General features: G+C 38.6%; 1 protein-coding gene across 3 annotated transcripts in view; it reads left to right on the forward strand.

Annotated features, from left to right (window-relative positions):
- Positions 1-283: 283 nt before the first annotated feature.
- The window catches only part of LOC306862223 (Krueppel-like factor 8), a gene marked incomplete at its 5' end in the record, with an annotated part of 39,459 nt that continues 14,381 nt past the window's right edge, over positions 284-25,361 (forward strand). The window contains 3 exons of one of the 3 annotated variants that reach the window (XM_079404956.1): positions 3,235-3,518; positions 8,107-8,291; positions 21,611-21,715. In XM_079404956.1, coding sequence (XP_079261082.1) covers positions 8,247-8,291; positions 21,611-21,715 — 150 coding nt within the window. Of the gene's footprint in view, positions 530-3,056; positions 3,519-8,106; positions 8,292-21,610; positions 21,716-25,361 lie in introns of those variants that run through there. The other 2 variants (XM_079404958.1, XM_079404957.1) reach the window with 2 other exon arrangements.

Genomic DNA, 25,361 nt, shown 5'->3' on the forward strand with positions numbered 1-25,361 from the left:
TTTTTTCAAATTTCAATTTATTTTGAGTTTACTGTCCATTCTCACACAATGAAAAATACATCAGCCTCACCAAAAAACTCTTCGGTTTCACAAACACGGAAGCTAAGGTGATCATTTTATGATTTAAAAAGCCATTAAAAAGTATTGACGTTACAGCCATGAGCACATTAACATTTGATCTCCCACATTTATGACCCACCCAGTCATGGAGAAACTAAAAGGAGGTTAATATTATTTCTAAATATGTGAAGGAAAGCACATTGTTATTGTCGTCTGTATTTAAATGTGGGGGAAATCAATCAAACGCTGTGCCATCCCATTCCTGTCTCTGCACAGCCTCCCAAAGGATCCCAGCATCAGAAACGAATGGCTGAAGTTTCTCTTTACCTACAGTCCTACATTAACAATCTGTTCAGCGCATTTCAGTCCGGACTCATTTGTGAACCTATCACAGTTTAATGCACGCTATGCAAGTAAACTCTTACTGAAGAGTGCCGGGGAATTGGATCCGACACCAAATCCGCAATCGGTCTTTTTTTACGCGTGAGAAACCATACACTGTATTTACTCTTTACTCCTTATATAGCTTCAATTTTCCTATTGCACCCTTAACTTCCTGTTTCAATAGGAAGTGAGTGTAAGTGAAGTGGATTATGGGAAATGTAGTTGAAACCAACGGAAAAGGTAAAACACTTGAGAGATAACAGCTTTAAAAGTGATCATATCTACTGACCATTATTTTAAATCTTTTAATTACATTTTGAAATTTAGGCATATATATAAATAAATATTAAAAAAATCTTTTAAATATGGAATGTCATGGAAAATGGGAATGTTGCTAGAACTGTATATATATATATATATATATATATATATATATAGTTACAGTTCTCGCAACATTCCACATATATATTAAATGGCTTTTTTATATAAACTTCATAGAAACACCTGTCAATTATGTCGCCATCACATTTCGTGAAAAGGCATTCTCACATTTAAACAAATTTATTTAACCTCGAAGCATAAGAAAATTATATTAATATGTAAACTTATTAATTTAATATGCCAAAACTATATTAACATATGACCGCCCATATTTATGGCTCACCCACGCCCTCTCATGAAACAGTATTCTTCCTCATGGAAACCAAAAATAAGTCAGCTGGCATGTATCTGTGGAGGAAATTCATGAAACATTGTGCTATTCCCGGCTGTAGAATAACATCTGCATCTCGGCATTGCCTTCCAAAGTATCCCAATAGCTATTAGAAACAAGTAATCAATGACACTTTGGCTGAAGTGTTTTTTTTTTTAATGAAGTCCCTAAACGTTACAGTCTGGACCTGCTGGTTTATTTCATAGCAGCCTATTTTGTGAACCGCTCACAATTCAATGCAGGCTTCGCATAGAAACTGAAAGCACCAAACCTGCAGCATGTTAGTAATTTGTTAAAAACTCTTTGAACGGTCTCTTATAACAGATTTGTCCCTTATCATAGGAAGTGTAGTTTGAAAGGAGTGTGGGAAATGTAGTGGAAAACTGGGGAAAAGACATAACAGTCCTCTGCAAAGAAATATGTTATTCATCAAGACCAGATTATTATTGATAATTATATAGAAACACTTTCAATCATGAGGGGAAATATAAAGGAGGAAAATGAATCAAAACAGATTTTTAAAATGCAGGGGCATGAACATGTTTTTATGCAAAAAAACAACAACAAAAAACCCCAAAACAAATAATGATCCTTTTGCAAGAGATTCATTAATATTGTGAGAACTAATATAATGTTATAAAAAATATGTTTTTTCCATATAATATATATATATATATATAATAGTTTAATAAAATCATGAATATGGTAATTTAAGGTCAAAAGAAGTTATCTTTATTATTTGGTTTTAGGTTAACTTTATCTTTTACTTGTTTGACTAAGACTGTCAGTGGAATAAAATAATAACTGTTAATCTCCTCATTTCCACAGATGCAGAATGAAACTGTAACCACATCAAATTCGGTCAGTTTTCATTTTTTATGTTTATTTTTGTAAGATCCCTTAGTGGCCTCTGGACCATAGTTTGAAAACTCTTGATCAGTGTTGGGTAAGTTACTCTAAAAAAAAAAAAAAAAAAAAAAAAATTACTAGTTACTAATTACATCTTCAACAGGTAATTAGATTACTGTTCAAATTACTCTCTCCAAAAAGTATTTAATTACTTTCTAAATCCGATATCAACCTCGACAATGATAAGGATAGACATGAAACAGTTCTTTTAATTCTTTCAAATAAATAATCAGAATCAGACATCATAATTGATAACTACATAAATGATTCTGGTCACACTTAGATTAGAGTCCAGTTCTCACTATTTACTGTGATTGTTTCCTCAATATTCTCCTAATTACTGCTTATTAATACTTAGTAAAGTAGTTGTTAAGTTTAAGAATTGGGTAAGGTTAAGGATTTAGAATAAGGTCTTGCAGAATAAGACATTAATATGTGTTTTTTAGTAAGTAATAATAAACTGTCAATATCCCAGTAATATTCAATAGTGAGAAGTGTTACCAATATTTTTATTAACTCACCAAAACATTTAAAGTGAGAAGGGTACATAAAAAGCATGCATTTTAAGGTTAGACTTTCATTTTGATGTTAAATTTACTATTGTATTGTGTAAAAATGTTCTACAGTCTATTAATTACATAAGAAGGAAAAGTAATTAAATTACAGTAACTAATTACACCCAACACTGCTCTTGATATAGACTTTTGTCTTTATACAGCTACTTATATTAAAGCTTCTGCATTTTAGACAAAAAAATTAAATAATAATAATTAAAAAAAAATATTGGGGCATAAAGTTTTTGTATGTTTTAGCTTACTATATGGGCATTTTTGTCTTCAAACTATAGCTAAGTAATCTTCCATTCTCATTTACAAGCCAAAAGTCAAGGCAAACAATGAATGCTCATGTGGGGGGCATCATCTCGAACTCATGCAAAAAGACCACAATAGTTCAGCTCTGAACATCCGGTCTAACTTGACGTCATTAGGTTAGGTGACACAGAGTGCGATGAAGATTCTGAGGTTCTGTATCGCGCGCCGCTGCTGGTTTGGGCTGCACACACACACACACACACACACACACACACACACACACACGCGGGCTGTGATTGACACAGTGAAGGGGTGGGGACGCAGGGTGGGGTCAGCAGCAGGGAGAGGCGGAGGAGAGACTCACAGCTCGAGCCCAACCCTGAAACACGGCAACAAACACACACTGAAAGACGACCGGGGCGACGCAAAGAGGGTTTATTTCTCGACGCCGGGGATATGATTTCTGTGATCCGAAAAGGCAACGAGCGCACCTTTCTCCTCTAATACTGAGGTGGAAAAACTGACATCGAGCTCACTGTTATTCAAATATCACCCCTCCCGAGCCGATCGACCCCCCCTCCACTCCACCCCTTCACCGCCGCTTAGATACCGAGATGCACACGGAGACTCGGAACAAAAAAGTAAGTCCGTTTATCGTTCGCTATCGACTCATTTGGCAACGCAGCCGGTTGCTTTGGACGGCTGTCGCTGTCCTATTTCCATTCTGCAGGACTCCGCCTGAGTTCCTCATCTATGAGCAGTCACCCGGTTTCGGTTTGCTCGCCGTTAACCGTAATGAGCCGATAAGATCTGAGCTGCTGGGTGATTACTTCACTCCTGAGCCCGTGCTTATCCGAAAGCCTCCTAACGATAACGCTGGTGCATTTGAAATACTTGTGCAACTTGTGACAAAGTCGGTGTGTGGCACATCTGTCAGAGCCGTCGCTTATCTGCAGTGCTGTTTTAAAGCGGCGAAGGAAGGAAGGAAGCGCGCTGAATGCAGCTCGCTGGAGAGACACCATCTTAGCTGCTTTCTTAAAGGGACAGCAGCCTTGCATTTGCATGGGATGAAGAAATTCTCTTATATTGTTGCTGGCCTGTGATGCTGTATGCTATTGCCTTTTGTCATCCTCTTTCAGTTGTTAAAGGCTAAATATCAATGTGTTGTCGGCAGTTCATTGTTTATCAAGAGACTGCAGCATGTTTAGGACTGTAAGTTACTGAAAACTGTCATGAACATCCCATGATGCCAAGTAAGGAAGGTGGTCACATTTGTAGAGTATTTGATACTGTGTTTTGTACTAGAACTTTTAAGTAGGTTACATTGATAGCTAGAGATAGCTGCATGTCTATATATATGGTCAGCTTGTCACTGTCACAAAATAAGACCTAACAGGATCAGTGTGACCCAGCATATTGTAAAGAGGTCTTCGATGTGAAGGGGTTATTTTGTGATTTTGTTTGGTCTGTTGGTTGCATTTCAGAATGATTTACAGAATGAACGGTCATTTATACAGCAACGACCCAGACAACGGTCATTATTCAGAAACATTTGACAGCAGAATGCAGTGATTGGCCAATCAGAAGAGGTGTATAATTGATTAAAAAAATGATATATATATATATATAAATGGATATTGGATACAACTATCATCTCAATATTAGCCAAATAGTTTGCAATTAATTGGTCTGCCTGATATTGATCCATTACTGCAAAGAAGCATTGTTAAGAATGATTCTAATTAATTAATACACATTCAATATATTTTAATATTTTTGCAAAAAAATAAAATAGATATGTTTAACAGATAGATATTAAGATGGTCAAAAATCTTGCCATTTTGATCCATCCCTACAAATATTAATTTTTAAAATATAAACTTTAGTCAGGCTGGCACCACATTGAATTTTTGACAGAAATGAACACAAGGCTGAAAGGGATAAACGTACAGTGCATTCTAAGGACTGTACTGTTTTCAAACACTATACTGATTGTTTAGCTGATGAAACGACTTTCTATCCCGTACCGCATTAAATTCAATGTGGCGTCTAACCTGTCTGAGGTCTATTGCATCTTTTAGTCTACTCTACCTCTGTAGAGCTACCTGTTAGACCTAATTAATGTAATTGCACACCACTTTTGCCTTTAATATGGCATATTCTGCAGCTGAACTCATTCTTGGGACCAGAGTCTCCTGCATGAGTCGTTATTGACGGAGTCAGGGAGGTGAGTGGACTGAGGCATTATCACTGGAGGAACAGAGAGTGCTCTGGGTGTGCCAGATAGCTGGTAATCATTAACATCTATGGACAAACTTTGGTCAAAGTGGTTAAACGCACAGCTACCCTCTGTAGGTCTCAGCCTTTGGGTTTTATCAGGGTGACATCACTTCAGGAGGGTGTTATAGGTTTAGGCTTCCATTGGCAGCCTAATCAAGCCAACTAGCTGGGGGGTGATGTAAAGTGCATCTGTTTTTAGGAGTTGAGACAGTTAGGGACAGCCACTGTCCTAGAGCACAGTTATTTTTAGGAGAAGGGTGCAGTCGGCCCTGGGTGAGACTGAGGTTGTGTTTTTGCAGGGTGGCAGTGGTGCACGCCTAGCAGTTCCTCTCACTCCCTGTCTTAAATCGCCTCTCGTGTTATTGACTGCACTTAACCTGCGTCACACCCTTAACCCGTCCTAAAGCTTAGCTCTAAAAGTGCAACACAAATTAGTCAGTGTTCTGTTTTGTATAAACTTGATTCTGTATCATAAGAAGTAGAACACTTCCTCATTAGATTTTTGAGGTAAGTCAACAATATTTTGATTTGATTTGATTAACTTTATTAATCCCAAAGGGAAATTCACATGTCATTTCATATGGTGTAATGCCTCAACATCACTTGCTTTGTTGACCATGGCCCCTCTTAAAAGCCCATTATTTGTACTCTGTGTTAACCATATTATGAAGTTAGACAGACTGGTAATAGGACATTGTGCCACTGACACCTTCAGTTTAGGCCTTGTATTCTGAATACAGAGTGTGAATACAGATAAAGGTGGGACAGCCCAGCTTGTCTTTTACGACCCATTAATACAAGGGCATAAAAGACTCTCACACTTAGATGTAAAATCCTTTCATATTCTTACACCCTACGGCCTGGGGTCAACATTGCACCTGTAGATCTGAAGTTTTTCCTGTTGTTTATTGGACAGTCTTGGGAATCAAATTTCTATTTCTGGCTAGGGACCAGTCGTGTCTCTCTGTCACTTTTTTTAAAGAAATGTTATTCAATGTTGTTTAAAGCATATACATCTATTCTTTCAACTTATTCCATTTGATAGCATGCAGACAAAATACTTGTCCAGTGTCTGTGCTGTTTCTCTCCAGAAGTTCTGAGCGATAAGTTTTTGTAGGTGTTTACACTGCAGTTATTTAAATCAATGCAAGCGTTTATTGTTGTTGCATTACCACTATTTAGTTGTTCTGTCTCCACCATTTCTTTTCTGACTGTGAAACAACAGGCCACTTGTTGGCAACTTGTGGACTAATTAATAGGTGTGCTAATGGCGAAAGTCACATCTTCCCGGGTGTATGCATACCTTTGTGAATGCATGAAAAACAAAGTATATTTTGGGTTTAATTGACAAGCTTCAAACAGATGCATTCACATTTCTGTACGTTTTAGCATTTAACATATCACATGTTTCTGAAGAACATCATAAGAAGAAGCAAAATTCTTTGCAATGCTGAGGGGTTTTATAAGGTTTTCAAGCCTTTTTATATTCTTGAGAAAAGGAAATTGTATATATTCTCAAAGAAATTACAAATGAATCAGCCCTCAATGCCATCTGTAGATATGACAGTTCACTAGATGCAATAATCCAGACCTAGCTTGAGCTCAGAAAAATGACAATTTTAGTACCATTGACTTCAATGCTACCATCTGCCCCTTCATTCCGTTCTGTTTCTTGTCATCTTGGTTTCTGATAAGTCTATATTATATACTAATATCCACCATTTTTAGCTCACTGGCTGAGCACACGGTACTGAAAGGCCCTCAGTATTAAGTTAGTGAGCTAAGTGGACAGATTTAAGGTTATGTTTTTGGTCCTCCACTTTTAACACTGCTTTGAAATAGAGTTCACAACCCATTTTACATCCGTAATGTGACATATTTCCAAGTTAAACAGGATATTCAGTGAGAGAAGAGGGGTGGGACTTTGATTGGATCCTGAAAAGTGGTGAATCATAAAAAATGAAAAATAAGAGGGTTTGGTGGCATCGTTTTAGAGATGGAAGAAACATATTACTTTTGAAAAGATAGTTTATTTTCAATAATAACGCAATATGACCATTAACATGAATTAAGAAAGTAAATAGGGATGCACTGAATGATACCAATGCTAGTATTACAGATACTAGTACCAATACATCTGTTTACTAAACAAATTAAGCCATGTAATATGGTTCATATGCTTTTGGTTTCTCTACTAGGGCTTCTCTACTAAGACTGACGGAAAATGAAAAGTTGCGATTTTGTAGTCCGGTATGGCTAGGAAGTATACTCTCATTCTGGTGTAATAATCAAAGAACTTGGATACCATGGATGCAGCAGGCGCAATGATATTACGCAGCACCTGAAAGTAGTCCCCAGCTAACTAGTTATGATATAGCTGGGATCTACTTTCAGGCGCTGCATAATTCGCAACTTTTCATTTTCCGTCAGTCTTAGTACACGATGTAACTACAGAAGAGTCAAGTTTTAAAAAGGAAAAATATCAAAACTCTTTGGTCATTTTTGAGCGAGATGCTAACGGTCTAATCAGATTCAATGATCTATGCTAAGCTACGCTAAAAGTGCTACCGCCAGACCCAGAGATCGGCTGAATGGATTCAAAAATGGTAAAACTCAACTGTTTAACTCTAGGGGAGTTGGAAAATTAGCCTATTTTCAAAAAAATAAATAAAGTTCCTTTAAAGGGTTAGTTCACCCAAAAATGAAAATTACCCCATGTTTTACCCACCCTCAAAGCATCCTAGGTGTATATGACTTTCTTCTTTTTTCAGACGAATCCAATCAGAGTTATATTAAAAATTATCCTTGCTCTTTCAAGCGTTAGAATGGCAGTAGACGGGACGAGTCCAAAAGTAGTCAAATAAAGCGACTCAATGCATTTTTGTAAGAAAAATATCCATTTTTAAAATGTTATAAACACTTTTCTCTCACTTCTGCTAACTGTCATAGGCGGAAGCCGTTCCGGTGGACGACGTAGGTGTAGCACACTTGCCGGTGATTATTGATGAACACGGAAGTGCAGAGGAGAGACAGCAAAACAAAAAGCTGGTCAGGAATTAGAAGCACAAAATGAGGATTTGTAAAGAAGAATGTCGGAGGATTTCGATATAAGCCAAGAGGAGACTGGAGCTAAAGTAAGGAAACTTCGCTTCCTTTGCTCCTGTAAATAAACTCACGAGACTAGCATATCTCAAAGGTGCGCGCTACGCATATGTAATCTGCCTGGAACGGCTTGTATTTATGACAGTTAGTGGAAGTGAGAGAAAAGTGTTTTAAACATTTTAAATATGGATATTTTTCTTACAAAAACGCATTGATTCGCTACAGGAGGTCTTTATTCACAGGTTTATTATGGATGGATGCACTTTATTTGACTACTTTTGGAATGTTGAAACTTGGAAGAGCAAGGATCATTTTTAATATAACTCCGATTGGATTTGTCTGAAAAAAAAGTCATATACACCCAGGATCCCTTGAGGGCGAGTAAAACGGGCTAATTTAAATTTTTGGGTGAAATAACAAACCGTTTAATAAGGTCCAGATTATTTTATGCAACAGTAAAACATGGCTGTTCGCTTTCAGAAGTTGTAGTGATGCTTTCTTTTTGAAACATATGCTGGTTGTATCATTTTTTAAATATATTTTAATTTAAATCAATGTAAATAGATTTTAGAAGAAGAAATATCGTATCGCATATCGAATATTGCATTTTTATATTGGATGCTATTATATATTGCATCTATTTTGCATTGCAAATATTGCATGCTATCATATATTACATTTTTCTTAATGTGTAATCTGCAAGTACCAAAAATGAAAGTGTTGGTATCATACTAATTTTGGAAGAATTGGTAATTGTGCATCCCTAGAGTTAAATAAGGCACATTTTATTTAATGTTGCTTTGAAATAAAAATTAGATTAAGTTCAGCAAAAGCATTGAGAATGTGCTGGACTTTGTTTGTTGCTGGTGGCAGAAGAAACGAATGTACCTCAGATAAAATCAAGGTCTTTTCTTACTTTGAGAGCTGCCCGAGGAGGACTCGGTTGTCCAAGAGAGCAGAGGAAGTGAGGGACCAGCACACTGGCTGGAGGGAAAATGAGACTGAGAGGTTAAAGGGGACATGCAGCGTTACGTGGTTTACCTCCCAGACCTAAAGGAAGTAAAACAAGTTAGAGGTGAGGTTTTGCATGATTGGGGGCTCTGAGGTGTGCTTGTGTGTGTGGTATGGGACTGTAAGGATTTTGTCCATGTCTCCCCAGATTAGAGGCGATGTGACAGAATGACCCCCTACCATTGCAGCACAATCATTAACCAGGGAAAGAATCCCGTCCCCATAGCAACCCCTGCAGTTCTGCCAAACTGTCTGCAATGAAAAAGAGGGAGCGGGGGTGGGGTGCACAGGGTGGGGAGGGTGTGTCTCAATGTGTGTGTGACTATTGATGTTGGAAACAGCATGCGAGCCATTGCTCAGAATGTGAAAATTAAGTGATTTGCAAAACTAGTTGCGAAGCTCTATTTTCCTGAAGCCCCCGCTAAACGTATGCAAATGCTGAACATTTGCATTAGCCTTTAACTGTAGCTTAATTATAAGGAGAGAGAGGGAAAATTGTGTCCGTCTTGAGCAAATTCTTCCAAGGGAAGTACAGACTATCCACTCAGGTATGTTCTTTGGGAATTGCATCTTGAGTATGCCTTTAAAGTTGACATCACCAGCTCTCTCTTGCTGTTTTTCTCTCTCGGCGCAGCTCTGCAGCAGAGATGAGATGGCTCTCAGAAAGAGAGAAACTTCTTCCTTCCTGTCTTGGGTGCTCATCTGCTTCACGGGCATTAAATGGCTTGAGACGTTGAGGTTTGCATCACATTTGCAAGGCTACATTTCAGCCAAGCATCATGTGAAGAAACTTCATTTCTGCACGTATGCAGGACAGACCTTTCTTTTTTGAGTAAAAGAGGTAAAGGAGGTAAAGGAATGAGCATGTTAGGACTGTTATGTATGTGTGTGTGTGTGTGAGTGAGTGTGTGTTTTAGGGTGGGGAGGGCTGCCTATGGGAAGTAGCAGCAGAGTTTGCGTCAGAAGGGTGTGGTGAGATAAGTTCACTGCTATGGTGACTGTGCCAACCATAACGAGAAAGTCCTACGTGTGGGTTTGTTTGAATTTATTTGCAGCCAATGTACAATCCTAGCCATCACAGATGGTATTCTTAAAGAAACAGTACAGCCAAAAATGACAATTCAATGACAGAAATCTCTGTTTATTATGACCACTCTGACAAGTTTAAAAAAGGACCAAAAACATTTTGAAATAGCACTATATTAAAAATCTCCTGAAATTATATGACTAATTTCGTGACTACAAAGTGCTAATGCTATTGCTGTTTGATATGTTTTTTTTTTTTGCATGTCTTGTGTAAGGGTGCTCTGATCAGGTTTTTTTTTTTTTGCTGGAAGAAACGGAAGAAAAATTGACAGCAAAAATAATGTTACTAAAAAATTTTCTACTTTCAGTTTTTTATTTATTTATTTTTTACTTCTTGAACTTTCTATTCATCAAAGAATCCTGAAAAAATGTGTCATGGTTTATAAAAAATATTAAGCAGTACAACATTGATAATAATAAAAATAAGAGGTTTCTTGAGCACCAAATCAGCCTATTAGAATGATTTCTGAAGGATCATGTGACAATGAAGATCGGAGTATAGGAATAAATTATATTTAAAAAAATATTCAAATAGAAAAGGTTATTTTAAATTGTGGTAATATTTTATAACATCATTTCTTTTACGGTATATTGATCAAATAAAAAGTTAAATTAAATAAATGTAAAAATATATTTTTATAAAGAGAGGCTAACACAACAATTATTATTCAGACAGATAGGCTTATTAAGAAAAAGCCTACAATGCTAGATTGACGTTAATTTCTAACCCAGGGGTTTTATTAATTAATAATATTTTCTTCATCAGAATAACTTCAGAACACTTAGTGTGTGTATGCGTCACGTAAGATTGCAAAGTATCAAATAATAATAGAATTTTCATTTTTCTGAGTGAAGTGTTAAAATAGAGTGGTGTCCTTCTTTCAGACCCTTTGTAAGCCCTGTGTTTCCTGCTTCAGCCATTTAGTTTGCCTTGACCTATTCAGGTGATTCTTACATTGGTCTCAACTCTCACCTCAAAAACTCCTACGGTTGTCTTTTCGCAGCTTGCTTCTTCTCGTTTCATCCCCCAGCAGACTCTTCTGAGCCAGGCCCCTTCTTGTTGCACACAGCCCTTTTGTTCCACCACGACTTGTGTGTGTTTGAGGGTGACACGATGCTGTCTCACACATCTCGCTGAAGAGGAAGGGTGGAGTTGTAGGCAGCCTAGCAGCTTCACTCAAGGCAAGTCTCTGCTTTGGAGCGATGCAGTACTGAATCCAAAGATTTCCTATTTTTTGTAATCATAACCCATGTGCTGACCCAAAAGGAGCTGGCTTTTGAATTTTCTGTGTTGAAAAATTCTGACGAATAGATTTAACTTTACATTATATATAAATTTACATTACATATGCATTTTAGTTTACGTATTGTTTAAACAATTTCATCCTTTGTCACATTTACGGCGGTTACATTTATCGCGGTTTGGCTAATTTTCACAAGAGAAAGCTAGTCAATTTAGTTTCAATTTCATGTGTCTGCAAAACGTTTTTCCACCCACATTTCGCGACTGGTTTAAGTTTGTCACATGCTACATTGACCAAAAGATAGCTGCTTGGTTTGAAAGTGACTTCTATGTGAGCTGTGCTTCATACATCGCTAAACTATTGACAAAAGAAAGACCTTTTTTTTTTACCTGGAAAACTTTAAAATTTCTCTAATGGGACACTACCTTTAGTGTGCAGTGATTCTAAAATAAGCAGCAAAGTGGGCCAGACCTTATGGCAGTTGACAAAATTTAGACTAATATCAAAGTGCAATGGTATTACCATCGGAAACTATCACTGGCACCACAGCAGTACTTTCTAAGGACATAGTGCTTTACAGAGAGAAGCCTGACACACAGGGTGGTCTTTGGCCAAAGGGAGGCCTTGTACCTTTAAGAGGCTAACGGAAAGAACCAGAGGGTAGGACAGAGTCCTTGCACCACAGCCTGTGCTCTGTGTGTGTCACCAAACCCTCTGCCTGCTCATCCCCCTCACACACCCCATGCAGCTGTGACCTTACATGTGTATCCTCCCCTTCTGCCTCTTCCTTTCTCTCTCTCTCACTCTTTTTCTTTCTCTTCTTTTGCTTTTGGACCGATGAGTTGATTACACGGAGGGACGCGGTGACAGCACTGGCTGGTACACAGAACAAGACGTGCCCGAGGCCCCAACAGACTGCATTAAAATTACACTGTTCTGACATATTTAAAAAACAGCGGCAAACATGTACACGTACACACAGATCCGCACATGCATACACAACCAGAGACCTTATTTTCTTGACAAAAGAGTAGTCCCCCCCCCCCCAAGTGCTGGAGAGGCTGTCTTCTTCCATGAACACTAAAGGAAGATCTCATTTGTTTTCGTAGTTGGTCCCTGAACACCTTATTTGGCAGTGCATGGAGTTAGTGGAGCAGATCTGAGAAAAGCAATGACAAAGTAAGTTTACTTGTCAGTCAGTTAGTCTCTTAGAGTTTGGTTCACTTCACCCTCATAAACTTATTTTTACAGCTTACAAGAATGACATCAAATAGACTTGTCAAGTTTTAGCATGTTTTTACATGTAAATAGAGCTTGCATCCTAGAAAACTAAGATACTGTTACTTTACATGAGTGAAGATGACAGTAGAGAAAGGTGTAAAGTTACCATACCAAAAACGAGGACAGAAAAATATTCACAGAAACATTTTATAGAAAGCAGAGAGAACTTTATATTTAAAGTTTAACACAGTTGAACTTCCTATGCTAACATATTTCCTATTGAAACAGCAAGTCGGGATGGAATGTACTGTTGGGTTCTTTCTGTTTTATATATAAAAATAGCTTTAAGCTTATGTAACAGCTGTGAACCATTATTTGCTACATGCTATTGCTAATTTTATTGGACAGAAATTGGTATACTCCTAGATGAGTCATCATTTTGATGCACATAACTGCTAAAAGTGACAAAAATCCAAATATACCTAAAAAAATATATACCTGCTAAATGTTAATTTACATGAGCACATAGATCATTCCTCAAAGCCAAAAAAAAAAAGAATGTGCTGCATTCTGCAGAACAGTTTTAGCATAGTTGATCACTTTACATATTGGTCGAACAGCTTCCTCTTGTCTTAAGGTGTGGCCACATTCTCTGTTGCTTGGCAGATTTTCTCAGGGGAAATACAGTCACGATTGGGAATTTCACATAAGGGAAAGAATTAATAATAATTATGACTAAAACATTTTTTTTGAATATAAATAAATGTGAACATTCTTTGTTCAAACCAGGAAGTCATACACCACTAGTTTGCTTGCTGAATGCGAAAGTGTGTCACATCAGTTAACCAAGCAGCTTACCTGACATCCTTTAGAAAAGCTAAGTGCAAAAAAGCGCTGTCAGTGGAAGTGTGCAAATTAATGACTGGAAGGAATCCTGCAAACTAATGTACACCAAAATGTAAATTATGTATAAACAAAAAAGGTTGATCAAGCAAACAAGAGATTTTTGCCTACTAATTCAGATTAGGTTAGATTATTCCATCCTTGGAGACAAGATTTCACATCACTACTCTACCTTTGTATTCTCAAGTTTTGCTATGTACCATGTCACAAAATCTGATCTCAAATCAGTTTCTGCTGTCATATTTTTTGTGTTTACTCTGTATGAGATGAGAAAAAAGCTGATCTATAATTTTTATTCCTCTTATTTGAGCTTAAGGCTGGGACACACCAAGCTGACTTCAAAAAACTAGCAGCAGCAAAAGCCGACGGTGTTGTTTCCTTCCATCGGCAGCGTCTGGACCAAAAAGCTGCGCTTGAACACGCCGCTCAGACTACAGCCGACTGCAAAATAACCCATGCATTCTGTGCCTGTGTGAGAGGAATTAGCTGTCTATATCAGCAGTTATAAATAGTACATATTCCTCATTTAAAAGAAGAAACCGAAACCAGGATATACAGGATGTAGATATATGAAACGTAAACAAAGCAGCACTTGCTTAACATTTTGAATATGTAACTTTATTCATTTTAAGCGGCTCATGTTGTTATGAAGATATCCGCATATCGAAATACTTGGGAAAGATCACGAAACATTAGAATAGCCTTCTGTCTGTGTCGCCTTCATTTACTTGTTTTCATCACTTTCGATTTAATTCTCAGGCACTGACCCATTTACTAACCTGAACATCCAATCAGAGTTCTCACTCATGCTGACAGCCCCGACACCGATTCAAACTGCCCCTGACGTGAGCCGAGGTGTGAAACACACCAAACAAACTAGCTCGACAGATGCTCTAAATAATAACAGTTTATTAATAATGCAAAAATAACGACTTTATTCAACAATTCTTCTCCTCCTCATCCCGTCTGCAGCAACGCGCTGCCATTGTGGAGAAAGTATCACAACGCATACACTTGCTTCCGGTTCATGTAAACAATGCATGAGCTGCTCTCTCCACAATGGCGCCACATCGTTGAATAAAGTCGTTATTTTTGTTTTCTTTGCGCACAAAAATTATTCTCGTAGCTTCGTAAACTTCCGGTTGAACTGCTGATGTCACATGGACTATTTTACTGATGTCCTTGCTACGTTTCTGGGCCTTGATCATGGTAGTTCCCTTGTTCTCTATGGAGGGTCAGAGAGCTCTCGGATTTAATAAAAAATATCTTAATTTGTGTTCCGAAGATGAACAAATGTCTTATGGGTTTAGAACGACATGAGGGTGAGTAATTAATGACAGAATTTTCATTTTTGGGGGAACACACCCTTTAATGTAGGCCAGAGTGCTGAACCAGAAACAAGAGTTACTGTAGTTAGTTAACATTAAGATTGAAATTTTAAGTTGTATTTATTGAATCCTCGATGTGCTTTGTCTGGTTGGATGAGTAGCTACAATATTTAGTGCAATAATATCACTTTGGAATAAAATCTTTGAACATGGTGGATAGGGCTGGGTATCGTTCAAAAATTTTCGATATCGATACCGATACCGATACCTTGAGTTCGATACCGGTTCCTGAACGATACATTTTTCGATACCAGTTTTATGAAATCAGTTTTAATAAGATTACATTATCTCAAAAAACTATTTTTTTTAGCTTGTTGATATTTATACAGACTCAAAGCCTCATCTCCTGAGCACAAAGGAACAAAATATATCCAACACAATAAATAAATAAATAATTTTAATAAAGTTCAAATTGTTTTCAGTTTAACCATCTGTTAGGCTACGTTTACATTAGTGCGTGTTCATTTTAAAACACATAGCTCAGACAGAATCATCATTTCTAGGTTGTTAAAGACTTCAAGAAATTTTAAATCTTCATCCACTTTCATAAGTGGGTGTTTTATTTTCTTTCACCATATGTTTTATTGTTATTAAATTCTGGTGTAGTATGTCTAATTATTTGAATGCACAAAAACAACTTAGTTTATTTAAATGTATTCTTAAAATAGCCTTATGAAATGTTTTATTTTTCCTCTGTGTTCTGTATCTGGTTTTCAAATGAAGACATAAAACATTAATTTAATTTATCTTTAAATTATTGAAAATCAAAGTTTATTTATTTTGGCAAACAAAGGGGGGTTACTATTAAAATTAAAACATGGAATAACTGTTGTGTGATCATTACAAAAAAAAAAAAATTATAATTTTAATAGTAGCCTAGTAGTAGCAGTATGTACTGTCTGCTGAACAATATTAATATATTTCTGCCGCAGTCTTCCAAGTTAAACCGAACTTTTATTTTGACGGGTTGCCTGGAATACCTTTACAGTTCTGTGTGTATATGCTATGACGCTAGTTTTACTCGAATCAAACGGTAAAATGCTCATGAAGTGACTTTCAGAGCAGGTCTGGAGATGTTGTTCATGTCCTCATTTAGTTAGGCGGCAGACGCTGAAATGACCGCAAGCGTCACGCGAGCTTCAGTCTGTGTATAATAAACAAACCGCGCGATATAGAGAGCAGACTGCTCCGTGCGCTTTCGAAACGCTCTCGCGGATGTCAAACACTGATCAATCAGCACCGCGCCGCTTCTAGTCAAACATACCTAGTGCTGCAGGATTATTGGCTCACTGACGGTGATGAGATTAACCCCTTAGGTATCGAAATTTGGTACCAAACGACAAGACGTTTTTCAATACTCGATGGTATCGAGGCAATTCGGTCGGTGCCTAAAAAGTATCGAACTCGATACCCAGCCCTAATGGTGGATATGAGATACTCATTTTTCATGATGGAAAAAGGAGTCTTGGATTGGCTGTCATCTGCCACATCTCATCTTAAACTTGGAATGGTTTCACTACTAATTTCCCTCCTACTTCCATTTATAGTCATAGTCACCTTTATTTATATAGCGCTTTTAACAATACAGATTGTGTCAAAGCGCTTAACAGTATCAAATTGGAGGATAGAGTGTCAGTAATGTATAATAATAAGATTAAAGACTCAATTTTCAGTTAAAGGCATTTCATTATTGAATTCAGTGATGTCATTGTCTAGCTCAGTTTAGTTTAAATAGTACCTGTGAAATCAAATTGACGATAATCGCTAGAAATTAAGGGTCCCCAACTAAGCAAGCCAGAGGCGACAGTGGCAAGGATCCAAAACTCCTTCTGTGACAGAATGGAGAAAAAAACCTTGGGAGAAACCAGGCCCAGTTATTTACCTCAATGATTCAATGAAAGGACAAGGTCCTAGATTGGGGCAGCTCCTGCACTTTGTAATTTTGGCAAAGGTTTTACTTATGTACTTACAGCGGTCAGAGAAACTAGCTACACAACAGCAGGGGATGTGGAGAGGCCCTGCCTTTCCTCCCTGCTGCTAGGAAAACTGTCCCACACCGCTCAGAGAACAACTCCTACCTCCCTGCCCCCTCCGCATGTACTTCTCCTGCACCCTCTCAACCACTCCTCCTAGGGGGTCCAGTTGGGCCTAGCCGTGGTATGGAGCATGAGCCAACGTCCAATCTCTGGTTACACGATTGTGCAACATGCAGCTTTGAACACCCTTTCGGCCCTTCAGAGCTAAAGTCCTACTTCCTTCTCAGGGCCTCATGCATTATGAGTTTAGCCCCTTCTAGTCCTAGTAAGTCCCAGAGTAACATTCTTAAAGAGCAACAGTTTATAACAAGGTTCTGTTAACCTTAGGTGCCTAAAAAAAAAAAAAAAACTAAAACTGGAATTCAAGCCTGGGAAGCCCCTGATATTTTTTTGGAAGTGCCCAAGAAATATAATGCGTCATGGCATTAGGGCTGGGTTTGTACTGCTAACTGTTTCTGCAACAAATGCAACGGTCAATAATCTGGTGTGGTTTCCTTTCTTCCAGGTGTTTTTGTAAGAAAAACTTCTAAAAGTGTCCTGTGCTTATATGACTTCATCTGCATTTGAAAGCAGTTTTGGTTCAATTTTAGGACTTTTCCTAAAGGAATTGTACACAGTAAATTGTACTTTCTGATAAATCTTGCATTTCCATCATGAAACACCTGAAGTAGAAGATGATTACTTTTAACAATTTGGCATTGCACTATTTTTTTGTACTAGTTGCCCCAACATTTTGGTTTATATCATGTGGATTGTAGTACCGGTTCACCCAACCAACCTCCTCTTTCGGTTCCTCCTCTCCCCTCACGATGAGGATTGTTAGGTTCCGATAGAATTTCTACCATTGTTCAAGAAAGCCAATAATTCCTAAATATAAGTACCAAAGTCTGACTCTCTTTGGAGAAGGAGGGATGGACAGAAGGGCATGCATGGTGAGCTATGCAGTCCCAGACGGCAATTCTACCCTCACCGCACTGGGGCGGGGACTGGTTGCCAAGGGGGCTTGGGAGCGACTGAGTGAGAGAGAATGCTATGACCCAGATTGTGATGGTTCTCTCTTCCTCTTCCCCTCCACCCCCAATCATTGCTTCTCTTCTTCACATTTCCCCGTTCTTTTGTTTTCTACTCTCTGCTACTTTGTGTTTTCTCTCTAATCCTTGATGTTCCCTTTCTCAGTAATGAGAACCCCATCCTCTCTCCATAACTTCCTGCTGGGGCATAGAGGGACTGGGGTCACACCCACCCCACCCTCTTTTATTCCAAGAACTACCCACATCACAGCCTTTATACACACACACACACATACATACATATGCATATATTTACAGTGGTGTGAAAAAGTGTTGGCCACCTTCCTGATTTTTTATTTTATTGCATGTTTGTCACACTTTAATGCTTCAGATCATCAAACAAATTTAAATATTAATCAAAGATAACACAACATGCAGTTTTTAAATGAAGGGTTTTTTTTATGAAGGGAAAAAAAATCCAAACCCACATGGCCCTGTGTGAAAAAGTGCACCCCCCCCAGTCCCCCCACCCCCGTTAAAACATAACTGTGGTTTATCACACCTGAGTTCAGATTCTCTAGCCACACCCAGGCCTGATTACCTGATTAGCGACGACTCATCCAAGAGGTCACGAAAGACCCCACATCACCATCTAAAGAACTGCAGGCCTCACTTGCCTCAGTTAAGGTCAGTGTTCATGACTCCACCATAAGAAAGAAACTGGGCAAAAATGGCCTGCATGGCAGAGTTCCAAGACGAAAACCGCTACGGAGCAAAAAGAACATAAGGCTTGTCTCAGTTTTCCCAGAAAACATCTTGATGATCCCCAAGACTTTTGGGAAAATACTCTGTGGACTGATGAGACAAAAGTTGAAGAACAAGAAAAAGAAAAAGAACATCATACCAGCAGTAAAATATGGTGGTGGTAGTGTGATGGTCAGTGGCTGTTTTGCTGCTTCAGGACCTGGAAGACTTGCTGTGATCAATGGAACCATGAATTCAGCTGTCTACCAAAAAATCCAGAAGGACAATGTCCGGCCATCTGTTCGTGACCTCAAGCTGAAGCAAACTTGGGTTCTGCAGCAGGACAATGATCCAAAACACACCAGCAAATCCACCTCTGAATGGCTCAAGAAAAACAAAATGAAGACTTTGGAGTGGCCAAGTCAAAGTCCTGACTTGAATCCTATTGAGATGCTGTGGCATGACCTTACAAAGATGGCTGAATTACAACAATTCTGCCAAGATGAGTGGGCCAAAATTCCCCCACAGCGCTGTAACTGACTCATTGCAAGTTATCGCAAACGCTTGATTGCAGTTGTTGCCCAACCAGTTATTAGGTTTAGGGGGCAAGCACTTTTTCATACAGGGCCATGTGAGTTTGGATTTTGTTTTCCCTTCATAATAAAAAACTTAATTCAAAAACTGCATGTTGTGTTTACTTGTGTTATCTTTGATTAATATTTAAATGTGTTTGATGAACTGAAACATTAAAATGTGACAAACATGCTAAAAAATCAGGAAGGGGGCCAGCACTTTTTCACACCACTGTACACACACATATATATATATATATATATATATATATATATATATATATATATATACACACACACACACACACACACATACTCTGGTAAATGCTTCCTCACCAATATACGTCATCATCAGGATTTGCCAGTGAGCGAATGCTGCTCTCAATCATTGAAGTGCTCACATACTTCCATATTGCCGGAGCCGGTCTTGTGTGTATAACTTGCAGACAGAGTCCAAAAGTCACTTTCTGACAGTTGTGGGTGAATTAAGAAAAAAAAAACTTATCTGGCATTAAATTGTATTTTGCATTATGCTTTAGAATAAATTAAAAGATAATATACATGTTTATCTTTTGGGATTGTTTACATTGGTATTATTTAGCAGTGTTTTCATTGCATGTTTGAGACACTGTGAGTCTCCTTGCCCCAGTCTAGTTGCAGCTAAAACAGAAACATAAGCGTGCATCATATTTTCATCTTCGTGGCTCTATGCAAGGAATATTAGACATTGGTGTTGCCAAATAGAGTTTGAAAGTAAAAAAAAACTTTAGGCATCATACATAAACCAATGAGAATATTTCCAGGACAAAGGTCTTGAGCCTTTTTTGGGATTCCTTAATGGATGGAAAGATGTGTGGCGCAAGATCCTATCCCCTGCAGAGCCCCATCCCCCGATTTCATTGGCTGAGAGAACTTTTTATGGGTTTCATAAAAGTTATTCAGTGCTCATTAGAAATGCTAGAAAACGGTTTTACTGTGTATTTAGTTTTAATATTGAAAATTATATGTTATTAATTATTAATTGTTAATGTCTTTCAAAGCTAGAAATATTAAAATGGACCATTTTCAATTTCTTTGTGGTTCTCAAAAGAATCAAAAGGTGTCAGCCCATCATTCGTAACATTTGTCTTAAATGCGACAGTTCCTGCCCGTTACTGCCCGTTTTCAAGTACCACAATTTTATTTACTCTCCAAAGCCATTTGGTGAGTGCTTTTTACAGATGTTCTGCTCACATACAGTGTGCATGAAACGTTGGATAACGCTGGTGTTTATCAACCATCTCATACAACATTAGCCATCAAAAGGAATGCATATATGTGTGTTCACAGTGTGTCTGTGCCAGGTTGGGAGGAGGGGCACATTGAGGGCGGCCACACCCCAGTTTATGGGGGGCCACACCTCTTTGTGGAATCTACTGCAGCTGGGTCACATGACCCCCACTCCCACCCCCATGCCTAAGCATTACCACATTTCTCCCTTGCTCTCTCCACTAATACTGCTGCTCTACTCTGAGACTGGCCTGCTATTCGGTCTTAAAGAATTGGGTGTGACTCGGCTTGGCTCGAAGAGGGAGGCGACGCAGGATTGCTGACTACTCCTCCCTGCTGGTTCAATCTTTTTCTCCTCTTGTCTTTCTCCAGCTGGTCAGTCTTTAGAACCATCCTTTTACCTCTAATCTTGTCTTCTACACATTTGCCTTTAAGTTTCTAAAGGTACCGTATATGTAATATCTAAAGTACCTTTAATGCAGTCTTTTTGCCTTTCTCTTTTTTCTCATTTCTGTGATTCTCCCTCCATCTTCAAACATCCCCCCACATTTGATTGACCTGTACCTGATTTCCACTCATCATCTCTTTTGTTTCCTCCTCCCCCAACTAACTTGAGCTTAAGAGGCTAACTGTCCTCTGACTCTTCTCACATTGGTCTGGTGAAGATCATTAACATTACTCTCTCTGTAGTCTCATGCTAACTTTTCTTTCAAATTTAATTCTGAACTCGTGTCACTTTGTTCATGCGGATTGTAAATTTCTGAATCTGGTCAGAGGTTAGCATTTTGTTAACTCATGAGACTGTTGGTAAGACTACAACTTGATGCTCTGATTAGTTCTTAAGTGTTCTCTGTTTCTCCTTCACAGTGTCAGACGAGTCCGAAGAAATCCACTGCAGCCACCTCTGAGCCTGTTGAGGAGATGCCATCCATACAAATCAAGCCGGAGCCGGAGGAGGTGGCGTGTATGGTGGTGAGTGAGCTTTTGTAATGTGGCATATGTGTATGTGGGGGTTAAATTTAGTGAATTTAGTGAAGCTTGGAGTTATTGGAAAGGGGTGTGGTTGCAGTGTCACTAAGATGAAGTCAGTGGACCTCAGAGTTGCTCTAGACTTGGATCTCCACTTTCTAGATAAGGCCAGGGCACACCTAAATGTTATTCTACAAATGCATGTAATACGATCCTCTGGACTATTTGACTATTCAGGCATTAAAGTTCAAATGAAACCGAGGTAGCGACAGATCTTTTCTTTCAATAAAACATCTGTGTGAAATGGATTCTCAAAAAAGAGAAAAAAAGTTCGGTAGGGACTTGCTTCTTTACATTGGTTGTTAGGGGTGTGCGATATGACGATTTTTGATCGTGGACGATAAAAATGTCTCCACGATCTGCTTTTGAAGAAATATCGTAGTATCGCGCTACCGTGCACATTGTCAAATACAGTTCTGGCGCCGCCGTCTCTATGTACTGTACAACACGACATACAGCAGTAGAGTTACTCAGACAGGACACTGCACTTATTCGCGATCGCAAAAGTACATTATTTGCACACAAGCCTTGCTGGTTAAATGTTTAATTCGCGCGCTGGTCTGACGTGCGCTTGTTCTGAGCACATACACCTGAAGCACGCGCACTAAAACGCCTGTCTAACAGCGCCTGATTACTCAACTAAGTTATATTTTGCGCTAATACTGTCAAAACACACAAGGTTTACATACAGACTGAGTTGGTTATCTCTAAAATGAAAGTAAATAGTTAAGAGAGAAACGGATGCGTGCCTGTACTGTATATTAGATGCGTGCAGCTCTTAAAGGGACAGGACACTAAACATGCTGTCGACTGTCATTAAAGGGATAGTTCACCCTAAAATTTAATTTCTGTCATTATTTACTCAGTGGAAAACCAAACAGTTGCTGGTCTACATTGACTTTGATAGTAGGAAAGAAAAATCCTATGGAAGTCACTGAGGACCAGCAACTGTTTGGTTTTCCACCTTCTTCAAAATGGCATTTATAAATGTTCAGCAGAAGAAAGAAACTCATTCCGGTTTAAAACAACTTTTGAGTAAATGATGATATAAAAATACAACATTATGACAGAATTGACAGACAGATGACAGAATATTAATTTGTGGGGGAACTATTCATTTAACGTTAACAAAACAACAAAACACAAAGAGAAAAATCCCTCACTATTCTTGACTGAAAAACTTTAATACAGTTGCTTTAGGAATCAGTCTATCTAGTGTTTTATTTTTATATTTGTTCATTCAATTTCATTGAATGCTCTGCTAAATACACCTATTGTACCTGGAAATAAAGCACTGTTTGTTTTATTTGTATATTATGTGTATTTGTAATGTGTATCTTTGTTCTTATTTTTTAATAAGAAAAATAAAATAATGACAAAGATTTTTTATCTTCACCCACTTTGGCCTAAATATCTGCCATGCATCTTTGTCTTTCTAGTTTGGCTGTAATGCTCAGACAACTTGTAAAACCAAAATAGTAAAACTAACAAAGAATCGGGATAAAAACCGTGAATCGTGATATTTCTATAAAAAATCGTGATATGATATTTTTCCCATATCGCCCACCCCTATTGGTTGTTGATTGGATGGAGGGAGGTGTAAATGTGATCTTGCAGTTGATGGTCGGAAAGGAAGGGGGGGTGGGGTGGGGAGGGGGGTTTGCAGATTAAATGACTGGAGAAGTCCAGCATACTAGAGGGAATTTGTTTCATCAGAAGATCAAGTTATGATAGTTATGACATTTTAATAAAAAATTATGAGGTAATTTTTTAATGTAACATGCATGGATGAATTGGTCACATCGTCCCCGTTAAATTAAAATAGGGTAGAATTTTGTGGCTTTTTGTCCATATCTGCTTTGAGGCATCTTTGTAGATATGCATTGAAAATTTTGTTTTCTTCTGGGAAAACAGACCAAAAATCTTAATGACTACACATTTTTTGTCCAATCAAATGCTTTCTAGAATAAAACAAATCGCACAATGCTTGTCCTGGTTAAAAACCAACCAATTAGACAGGAAGGTGTTGTCTGAGCGAGATGTAAGGCGACCAGCCAAAGATTTTTGTGTGATGTTTACTTTCTACCTTGAACCCTTGCAAACTTTAACAAATACTCTATCAGAAAAGCTCATAGTAGCTGCCATGTAATTTATAAACGTTTCCTAGCAGACCAATATAAACCCGTGAACCCTGACCTATGGAAATTGTGCCAAGTCAGCCAATCACAGTTTGTTTTCGAAAAGCACTGCTGCAGATATGCAACTCATATGCGACTGAGACCAGGAAAGAGCTAAATAAATTCTTTGGAGACAGCTCCACTTATCAGTATTCCTTAAATCAATGATTTGTAGCTTGGAAATACATTTTTTTTCCATTGCTAAATATACAGGAGAGCATGAAGAAATAGAAGAGTGATCATTAACAGGAATTCCCTATGCCGGACTGTATCTTACAATCTGGAGTTCCTCATAAGGAGTCATAACATAATATTTTATGTATTAACATTACTCCTCCAGTGCTCTTTCCTCCTCACTTTGTTGTGGTATATTTGTGTACCTTTCCTTTTGTGTCCTTCTATCTTTCCTTCCAAGTCTCGCCAAGGCCCTAATAGGATACATAGAGGGAGGCTTCCGTTCTGCTGTAGTCATGGCAACGGGGCTCTGGCGGGAGTTGGAACGACTGTGATGTAGCCTCCCCACACCCCTCTGCCTGAACACACACACACACACTGACACACCACCCCACCCCCCCACAACACTCCCACTTCCTCACCATACACTCCTAAAGCCGTAAGACACACACAGAACACCACATACCTGCAGGGTTACACGCATGCTCGCATCCGCATACACCATACATGCTTGCCATGCACTCACTCTGGAGCTAACGGGAACATTTAGGCCCAAAGATGTGCTCCACACCCTTTTATTCTCATCCTCTTCACACACATACTGCCTACTCTGTGTCTAATGTGCTTTTACCCAGCCGACTTGACTCAGAAGCAATGTTTATTATACAACAGCTTTGCCACTGGTCAGAAATCTGTAGAAAGATTCATTGGGGAAAAGTCAAAAGCAACTGCTTTTCTTCATCGAGTTGTTCAGTTTGGGAAAAAGTACCTTGGAGTTGCCGTTAAGATCTGCTGTTGATTTCACCTGCACAATTTGCTACGGCAGGCGGTTGTGAAAAGGAAGTTAGGGGCTCGCCGTCGGTTGCCAGGTATTTCAAATTTGTGCGCTCAAACACATCACAGTTGGAGTAGGTCTTCGTAGACAACATGACATTGTAACCCGGTAGGTCGATGAGGGCCAGGGTGGGTAGTTGGTGAATTGTTTGTAGGAGAGGCTACATGACACTCCCTTTCAAATGCTAGGCAGGGCCATAAACCTGGACACTAATATTACCCTCAGCTACTACCGTTTCCTTCCACTCCTATATTTTATCATCCGTATCTGTACACCACACCTTGCAGAATCTGGTCTGACTTAACAACATGCATCCTAAACCTGCAACGGGCTGTCAGAAACTCTTGAGCTTGAGTTTAGGGTAGGATACACACTGGATTTTGTGTCAAGCGTGAATCCGGTC

This window comes from Barbus barbus (assembly GCF_936440315.1).
Source record: "Barbus barbus genome assembly, chromosome: 43".
NCBI lineage: Eukaryota > Metazoa > Chordata > Actinopteri > Cypriniformes > Cyprinidae > Barbus > Barbus barbus.